At 63.2% G+C, this 9,681-nt stretch overlaps 1 protein-coding gene across 2 annotated transcripts; it reads left to right on the top strand.

Moving 5' to 3' along the window:
- Positions 1-1,950: 1,950 nt before the first annotated feature.
- On the top strand, positions 1,951-7,187 carry FSCN2 (fascin actin-bundling protein 2, retinal). Of its 2 annotated transcripts, none has more exons than XM_008520383.2 (5): positions 1,951-2,904; positions 5,609-5,765; positions 6,129-6,250; positions 6,636-6,803; positions 6,943-7,187. In XM_008520383.2, exons 1-5 carry the CDS (start codon positions 2,079-2,081, stop codon positions 7,146-7,148), a joined length of 1,479 nt encoding a protein of 492 aa, XP_008518605.1. In that variant the 5' UTR covers positions 1,951-2,078; the 3' UTR covers positions 7,149-7,187. The 2 variants fall into 2 exon arrangements, with proteins under 2 accessions (XP_008518605.1, XP_070417434.1); XM_070561333.1 differs by having other exon boundaries at positions 6,585-6,803.
- The last annotated feature ends 2,494 nt before the right edge of the window (positions 7,188-9,681 follow it).

The following is a 9,681-nucleotide window of genomic DNA, read 5'->3' as shown; positions in this document are numbered from 1 at the left end:
ACTTGGGGGATGCTGTGTGGGCATCACCCCTGAGGCAGGGTGCAACCCCAGATAGCGTCTTCCTCCCGTGGGTCAGGAAGCCCGGTGGGCACACGGTCGGCGTCCCGAGAATGCACATGGGTCACGGAGATGGATGGCGCTGGCCCCCAGAGAGCCTGCCGGCACCTGGCCCAGCTGAGCTGCGGCACACAGCGCGCTGTCCCCGGGATTGTGCTCGGGTCTCTCCCGCACCTTGCTCATGCCCCAAGTGAGGGAACAGGTCCCCGTTCTCAGTGTCTGCACGTGCTTGGCGAGGTCACCACCCAGGACTTGGAGACTGGAGGAAGGACTTCTGACCCCAAGTGCATCCCCTGACCATGGACCCCTGTGCCCACCTGCCCTGCCTGCCCCTGGGGCCCACACATGCCCAGTCCAAGGCCCTTTACTCTGCTGGACCCCCACAGCGTGGGGCCCCCATCACGACCTCGAGAAGGATGGAGGGTGCTGCCCGGAGCCCCGAGGGCCCATGAGGAGGGGGCATGACTCTGGAGGCCACGGCTGGAAGTGCCCCGTGGCTCCTGGCCCTGGGTCCCAAGGATGCCTGAGGGCCACACGCTGCGACGAGGAAGAGGACACCGAGGCTGGCCCCGGCCCAGGATGGGCAGCTGTGGTTTCACTAGTTGGCTCCCAGCCCCTGAGGCAGGTGCAGGAGACAGACAGGCAGGGTGCAGCTGAGCGGGCCCACTGCAGGTTCCCAAAGACGGCCCCTCAGGCTCAGTGGGGAAGGGGTGCAGCCAGACAGCCAGAGCAGCTGGGGCTGGGAGGTGCCAGGGGTCAGGGGTCACCTGCTTCTGGCCTCTTCTAGCCTGCTGGTCTCATCCCTCTTACAGAGGGCTTTGCCCTACACGGCCCCCTGGAGCCGACCCCACAAAGACCCCAAGTCAGGCCAGTCACTCCAGTGATGTGAACAGCAGTTCAGGGGTCCACACGGCCAGCCAGCAGTGCCCACCCATAGAAGAAGGGACAGAAGAGGGGCCCCATTAGGTGCCACCCGGATGACATCTGCTTCACACTCCTGCTCTCATGTCACCCTCCCACAGAGCAACCCTTGAGGCGGGTGTTACTGTCTCCATCGTACAACTGCCATCTCGGCCCAAACCAGGGGCCCTTTCCCTGGGGCCAGCACAGCCAGGCTGCCGGGCCCAGTGTGGACACGGCTGGGCAGCAGCCTCTCCACACCTCCTGCACCCTGCCGTGCAGCCGGGTGCCACGGGTGCCAGGATGGGGGCCCCTGGGCACTTGGCCCACTCGCTGGCACCAACGCCCCCTCCTGCCGCTTTCCCCACTCAGACCACTCTCGGGGAAGAATCAGGCCCAGGGCGAGAGGCGGCGGCCAAGGGGACGGCACACGACTTGGGCGGAAGAGTGGGGGGCCTTGCCGTGCTCCTGGCAGCAGGAATCAGAGAAGCAGTAACTGGATCTGGCTGAGGATCGGGCGGCCTCCAGGGCGGAGGGCTGTGATCGGGTTGCAGCCACACTGCGAGTTTTCCACCAGCAGCTTTTTCTGCCTTGGGAAAGAGCTGGGTTGGGCTGGCGAGTCCATGCGGTGGGTTTGGGGGCCCTGAGGTCGGGGGCGGAAAGGACAGAAGCTAAGAGGTGCAGGAGCCACAAAGCAGGCCACAGGGCCCGAGCCGTGGGCCCAGGCAGCCGCGGGCAAGGGCAAGGGCAAGGACGTGGTCAGCCCCGCCGCGCGCGGTGCTCTCCAGCCCTGCAGGCCCTGGGCTCCGGCCCCTGGTGCGGTTCGGGAGTGGCTGAAATCCAAGCTGGGGTAATGAAAGGCAGCCGCCGTTCTTAAGCCGACACAGCTCTGATCCGCCCTCCCACCCGCCCTCTGCTGCCCGCTAGCCATGTAAGAGCTGCCTGGGCCCACGGCCACTGGTCAGAGGTGGCGTGCGAGCAGGCAGCGGGTCCATGACGCCAGCCAGGCTTGGGGGCCGAGGGCCAGCCCAGTCACACTGGGCCTCCGGGGGACCTCGGGGGCCGTGAGCACTCAGAGAGAGCTTCCCAGGCCCCTTTGGGGACCTGGGCCAGTCCTGAAGATGCCCACCAATGGCCTGCACCAGGTGTTGAAGATCCAGTTTGGCCTTGTCAATGACGCTGACCGCTACCTGACAGCGGAGAGCTTTGGCTTCAAGGTCAACGCCTCGGCACCCAGCCTCAAGAGGAAGCAGATGTGGGTGCTGGAGCCTGACCCAGGGCAGGGCACTGCCGTGCTGTTCCGCAGCAGCCACCTGGGCCGCTACCTGTCGGCCGAGGAGGACGGTCGCGTGGCCTGCGAGGCAGAGCAACCGAGCCGAGACTGCCGCTTCCTGGTCCTGCCACAGCCGGACGGGCGCTGGGTACTGCAGTCGGAGCCGCACGGCCGCTTCTTCGGGGGCACCGAAGACCAGCTGTCGTGCTTTGCCACGGCCATCTCCCCGGCCGAGCTGTGGACCGTGCACCTGGCCATCCACCCGCAAGCTCACCTGCTGAGCGTGAGCCGGCGGCGCTACGCGCACCTGTGCCCACAGGAGGACGAGATCGCGGCAGACAGCAACACGCCGTGGGGCGTGGACGCGCTCATCACCCTCATCTTCCAGAACCGGCAGTACTGCCTCAAGTCCTGCGACAGCCGCTACCTGCGCAGCGACGGCCGCCTCGTCTGGGAGCCTGAGGCCCGCGCACGCTACACGCTCGAGTTCAAGGCAGGCAAGCTGGCCTTCAAGGACTGCGATGGCCGATACCTGGCGCCTGTGGGGCCCGCTGGCACGCTCAGGGCCGGACGCAACACACGGCCCGGCAAGGACGAGCTTTTCGACTTGGAGGAGAGTCCCCCGCAGGTGGTGCTAGTGGCTGCCAACCACCGCTATGTGTCTGTGAGGCAAGGTAACGGGCCGCCGCGGGGCCGGCCATGCTGACCTCAGTGTGCAGGTCACACGGGGATGAGGCATTCTGTCCTTGGGGGTGGGGACACCTGTGGCGGTACACAGTGCAGGTGGGTGGACCATGGGCCCAGGCCCATATGGTTGGTGTGTCAGTAAAATGTGGGCAACGGTGTGGAAGAGCTTCCTCTGTGAGAGTCAAAGGAGATGCTGCACACAGAGGTCTCTGTACGTGTGCAGCTAGCGAGCGAGACTTGTGGTGGCAGTGTGGTCTGTGGCTGTAAGGGTGGTGGTGGAGCAGATGGTAACCACAAAGATGGTGCTAGTGGTTCTGCTGGTGACAGTGGTGGTGTCGACGATGGTGATGATGGTGGTGGTTTTGGTGATGGAGATGGCTGTGGTGGTGAGGGACAGTGGCTATATGGACCATTTTCATTCTCTGGATCACCCTGCAACTGACCCCATCTCTTTGATGGGGAATCTCCCACTAAGGACCAAATCCGCCTCCCACGGTAGAAGCTGGAGGTAGCCCCGTTCGCCTCCCCACTTCCCCTGCAATAAGGCTGACGGTGTATGACCCAGCGCCACAGATGTTCAGATGTTGGCTTGACAACCAGTGATGCGAAGAAGCAGGATGCTGCATCTCGTTCCTCGGGGAGGAGGGAGTGGTGCCCCTAGATCCCAAGGCAGCCCGAGTGGTGGTACCTTGATCCAGGTCATCTTCCTGGCCAAGCAGCCTCCAAACCCAAACTTGTCTTCTTGCCCTGGGGTGTCTGCGAGCACTGAAGCTTACCTGTTTTCTCCTCCCAATGTCTTTCTTTGTGCTGCTTGTTTCTGCCACACCTGTTGCCAGCCTTGCTGACGCGGTGGTGCTGACAGCAGCACAGCAGTCACCGTCTGTTGCTGCAAGTAACAGAAAAATGGCTGCAAACTGGCTCAAGCCATGAAGACATTGATTACCTCGTATAAAGAGGAATCTGGAGGCACGGGGTGGTGGGGTCCCAGGCAGGGCACCATCACCAGCTCAGCAGTGTCACTAAAGTCCTCCACTCTTTCCTTCTCGTGGAACCACTCTCCTGGGACAGCTCTGAGTTCAGGCTGGCGTCTTGTGGTCACAAGATGGCTGCTGCTGTTCCAGCCCTCACATCTACACAGCACAAAGTCCAGAGGAAAGAGGAGCACTGCCTCTTCTTGTGTCTTTTCAGGAGTAAGAAAATTTCTCGCGTAAATGCCACAGACACCCTTTCTTCTTCACACCTCCACCGATCAACCAATGCCTCCCAGGGAAGTGGATGTGTGCTCTTTGCTTGCCCTAACCAGGACTCCCTGTGCCTCTCCCACCTTGAGGTCAGGGCCCTAGAAGCAGATGACTGTGTGAGATGGAGCCCCTGGGCCACATCCTGTCTGGAGGAGGTGCACGGGGGCAACGCTGGGGACACCAACAAGGTTGGCCTCAGAGATGGCAGTCGAGGCGCACAGCCCCTGGCCTCGCTCCTCCCTCAGTACCTTTAGGGATGGCTCCCTCACCTCCTCAGGTCTGCTTCAACGTCACCTTGTCTGTGAGGCTGTCCTTGGCCAAGGCCCACAGCATCCCTGGGTGCTGGACATGGTTCTTGTTGTCTATCGCTCCCCACAGACTATAAGTGCCAGCGAGCCAAGGACTGTTTTGTGACTGCTCATGGCGGTCCCACAGCAGCAGCAGCTCACTTAGCTCAGTATTGCTGACAGATGGTGAGGATGGCGGTGAAAATGCCAGGCTGCTGCCTTCCCTCTGAGCAGTGGCCCGTGTGAGGGGGAGACAGAGCCCAGCCTGGGGCGGTTTTGTGAGCAGCAGCCTTCGGGAGCTGGTGAAGGGTGAGAGGTCCCGCCCTGTCCATGACAGGCCCTGCCTGGTGCCCGTCCTTCCTTCTCGAAGGTTGGACAGGATCTGGCCCCGACTCTCAGCCCCTGATGGGGCTCTGCCCCCATCCCTCCTGCTCCCCTAGCTGGACAGAGTGGCCTTGTGGAGAGGTCTGTGATCTGCCACATCAGTTGGAGTGGCCACTTGCCATGGAAACAGGGACAGGGTTTACGGGAAGAAACTGGGGGAGGCTCTAGTGCCTGTCGGCTGCCCCCCACCCTGGGCATGGATGTCCCTTCCATTGCCCTCCCAAGAACCCCAGGCTGAGCCCCGGGTATCCTTGCCCTCCCCAGGGCTTCTGGGAGACCACACATATGTGCATGAGGGGCTGGGGAGGTAATAGGGGGCCAGCTCCTGCCCAGTGCCCGGGAGTGGGCCCCAGGCCCCGGCTGTGTCCTGGGCCATGGCATGGGGAAGAACAGAGATCTTACTGTGCCCGCCCAGTGGCTTAGGGGCGGGTATAAAGAGAGGCTGGTCTAAGTCCTGGGTCGAGAGAGCGGGAGCAAGCAGATTACCTGACGATTAGCAGAGGCGGGGGATTTGCCAGCACGGAACGGACTGGCTCCTGGGGCTATGGTAGCAGCTGGGTCAAGGACCTTTAGGGAGCAGTGTGGAGGGTCCCCAATGTGGCTACATGGCCCTAGGGGCAGGGCTCCTCGACCCTCTGAGAGGTGCCCTCCAAAGTCCAGAGGGTTCTAGATGAGACCCCCTCTGGTTTCAGGGTTGCCCCAAGAGCATGCTTCCCCACCCCTCTGCTCCCCATCCCACTCAGGGAGAGGCGTGAGGGGCTTCCCATCTCCTCCTCCAGGGGTCAACGTCTCAGCCAACCAAGATGAAGAACTGGATCATGAGACCTTCCTGATGCAAATTGACCAAGAGACAAAGAAGTGCACCTTCTATTCTAGCACTGGGGGCTACTGGACCCTGGTCACCCACGGGGGCATCCAGGCCACAGCCACACAAGTGTGAGTGCACCACCCCCACCTCCACTACCACTTCCGTCTCCAGCAGCACCATCACCACCATTACCATCATCACTACCACCTCCATCTCCACCTCCACTACCATCACCATCACCTCCATAACCACCACCACCTCTACCACCACCCCACCTCCACCTCAACCACGAAGACCGTGGTTGCAGCCCAGCCAGGGAAGAATGCCCACAGGGGTGAGGGGCAGTTCTTAATAGTGGTGGGTGTGTCAGTGGAAGGCAAGGGTCTGTCCCTCCCCGTGGGGGTGGTACTGGACCAGAAGGGGATGGGGAGGCCTGACCCTGAGCCTCCATGTCCTGCTGCTCTGAGAGTACCTTGCCCCGCCCCCTCCAGTTCTGCCAACACCATGTTTGAGATGGAGTGGCGTGGCCGGCGGGTGGCCCTCAAGGCCAGTAACGGACGCTATGTGTGCATGAAGAAGAATGGGCAGCTGGCGGCCATCAGTGATTTTGTGGGTGAGCACTCCCCACCTGCCCTGGGGGAACTGGGACTGGGCTCCCTGCCCAGGGACAGCACCTGCTCAGAGATCCTGTCTCCACCAAGAGCTGATCCTTCCGGCTCCCCACGGACCTGCTGCTGCCCCTGGCAATAGTCATACTTGCTGGTCAAGATAATCGTTCTGGACGTGGGGGGAGCCATTAAATCCCAGAGTGCCCAGACCTCCGCTGCACACTTGGGGAACCCGGGGTTCAGTGGCAGCAGGCCACTTGTCAAGGTGACCTAAGGCAGTGACAATGGTAGATCTGGCCCACAAGCTGGGCGTCGGAGCCTGCAACTCTTCCAGGGGAGCCCCGGGTATGCCCCCACGCCCTACCGCCCCTCAGCCCGCTCTCCCACCAGGCGAGGACGAGGAGTTCATCCTCAAGCTGATCAACCGGCCCATCCTCGTGCTGCGCGGCCTGGACGGCTTCGTCTGCCAGCGCCGCGGCTCCAACCAGCTGGACACCAACCGCTCCGTCTACGACGTCTTCCACCTGAGCTTCAGCGATGGCGCCTACCAGATCCGAGGTGCGGATGGGGCGGACCGCAGGGGGCGTGGGGCCGTGGAATGAGTGGGGCGGGGCGGGTGGCTGCACAGGGCGGGATGGAGGCACGGCAGGCAGGGCGGGGGAGCGAGCGGGCCCCGCCGACCCCTCCCCACCCCCAGGCCGCGGCGGCGGGTTCTGGCACACCGGCAGCCACGGCAGCGTGTGCAGCGACGGCCAGCGCGCCGAGGACTTCCTCTTCGAGTTCCGCGAGCGCGGCCGCCTGGCCATCCGCACCCGGAGCGGCAAGTATCTGCGCGGCGGCGCCTCGGGGCTGCTGCGCGCGGACGCGGACGCGCCGGCGGGGGTCGCGCTCTGGGAGTACTGAGCACCGGGCCCGCCTGTCCCCCATTAAACCGTGTCAGTGACGCAGCGGCTCGATGGCACCGATCGGAGCGGGGCAGGGTGTGTGCGGAGGGTCTGCATCTCCGGCCACAGGCCGGGCCTCTTCTGCCCTAGAGTTCCTGTGGTGGTCAACCTCTCCATCCTCATGCCCGGAAAATCAAGGAGGGGGGCTTGTCTGGGGGAAGGGTTGAGCCAATTGAGTGCTCCCCTCCCCCAATCCTGGACAGCCACAGCCCTGAGCCGCCTCTTGTTCTGCCCTGCACTCCCCTTTCCGGGCCCCCCCCCCCATGCCTTGCCATACACCTCCTCCCCAAAACCGAGGGAGAAGACCCCTGCTCCACTCAGCGGGACCAGGAGTTAGGTGGGACAGCTAGAAGCCCGGTCTGTGGCCCTGGCAAGTCAGGCCTGTTAGAGGGTCTTTGGGGGGAGCACGTCTCCGTGGAGCATCTCACTGCTCTCTTTCCCAGGAACAGAGTCCTAGAGGATCTGGGAAACACCTGATGGAGAAGTGACCCCCCCACCCCTCCCAAATAGAACCCCTCTTAGCCCAGGAAGGGGGCTCCAGGCCTCCCACCCCCAGCCTCAACCCACATGTGGCTCTCAGGCCAAGGCACTCCCCTGCCTGCCCCCCCAACCCCCAACAGATGAGGAGAGTCCTCACTCGCCTTGCCCAAAGCAGGCTGGTGGCCCTATGGCCTGGGTGGAAGATGAGACAAACCTATGGTTCACCCACGTCTCCCCACCACCCAGCACCTAGAATTCCTCAGCCCCCAAGGACCCCCACCCAGGCCAATGCCTCTTGGACATGCTAGGTGACCTGGGCCATCAGAGGTGGGAGACAGCCTGAGGAAGGCCTAGAGCCTGGAGGGAGGGTGCGACCATGAATGCAGATGCCCTTGCCACCCTTCCCCACACCCACCCCCTCTCCCAACCCCAGGCAGCACCTGCTTGAAGCAGGCCTGCCTGAGTGTGGCCAGCGTGGGCGGAGGAGAGGGTCAGCTGGGGCTGGGGTGCTTTGAGAAAGGAGGGAGGCAGGGAGAGGGGCACAGCGATCCCAGGGGAGAGCAGACCTGCAAGGCCAGGGAGGAGAGGAGGGGGCTGAGAGGCATCCTGGGGGCAGGGAGGACCAACTGGGTCCCCCCCAGCCTGCTCCTGGCCTCGCTGCTCTCCTCTCCCCTTAGGGACAAAGAAGGGCTGAGACTGAGGGGGCTGGCTGGTCCAAGGCCAGCTTGTTAAACCTGCAAGAACCAGATGCCAAAGTCCAACCGGCCCCTGGAAGACAGGTGGCTGCCTCAGCCTCGGCGTGCACTGCCCCCTGGTGGCGTCTGGGGCAGGAGGGCTGGTGGCCCACCTGCTGGGCACCAGGCCTGGAATCACACAAGTCGCTCCCACCCGTGCCCTTTGGAGCTCCCCTGACGCTGCAGGGTGTTGAGAAGGGGTCTCCCTCTTGCTGACCTCAGCCAGACAGTGCATGTGGCCTCAGACACTTGCTGAGTGGAGCTTGCACAGGCTGGGGCAGCGGCTGCAGAGGGGAGGCACGGGAGAGCGTCTAGGGGTCCCCAGGAGAGGCCAGCTGGGGTGGGGAATAAAGGCCAGGACTGGACAGAGGAGAGGGACACACTGAGGCTAAGGCGGGTGGGAGCTGCATGCAGGGGACACAGAACTCAGTGTAGATGGCCCATGAGGGCCAGCCTGGGGCCTCCCACAGCAGGGATCAGCAAAGGGACGCCCCGTGTCCGGCGTGGTGCTCATCCTGCTCTGCGGGAAGACCGCACACTGAGTGGCTGGGGGGGCACTCAGAAGGACATCCAAGCAGGTGAGGGCTCCTAGGTCTTGGTTGTGGTCCAGGTGGCTCCCCAAGCAGCTCCCTGTGGATCTGCTGCCTGCCGCCCACTGTGTGGCCTCAGGCCTCCACCCTGCCCCTTGGTCTGTGGGCTTCGGGCAGGTTCGCGCAGGCGGCAGAGTGAAGTGTCACGGCCGGGGTGAGCCTGTCACCCTGCAGCTTCTTTGCTGTTTGTCCTGTCCTTCCTTTCTGCCTCCTCTCTGATTTATCACCTTTTTCTCGTTACGCCATTTTACCTCCTCTTGGCTTTTTAGGTGTTCATGTAGTTTTTCTCCTTTTCTGGAGATTACGACGTGCACCCTTAACGTGGCAGTCTGCCTTGAATTGCTGCCACCGTGCCCACACCACGCAGGGGCCTCTGGCCAGCAGGCAGGAGGAGTGGCCCTCCCACCACTGCCCCTGCTCCGTACCTCAAAGGCCTCGTTTTTTTCAGACAGACCAGCACCAACGCCTCGAGAGGGTTATCCCTGAATGAGCCAGCAGAGGCCCAGGTGGGCCAGGGACGCTGTCTTAGCTGTGGGGCCACCACGTGAGCCTGTGTCAGGAGCTGCACGGTGGGGACCAAGGGCGACCAATCGAGCACCCAGTGCCTGGGGAGATGGTCCCAATGCTGCTCTTTCACACACCACGTTGGTGCCCACCGCCCCCTACACAGCTGAGGCTCACCGAGTTG

Source organism: Equus przewalskii, chromosome 10, assembly GCF_037783145.1.
Source record: "Equus przewalskii isolate Varuska chromosome 10, EquPr2, whole genome shotgun sequence".
NCBI classification, from domain to species: domain Eukaryota; kingdom Metazoa; phylum Chordata; class Mammalia; order Perissodactyla; family Equidae; genus Equus; species Equus przewalskii.
This window is presented reverse-complemented; position numbering and strand designations above follow the sequence as displayed.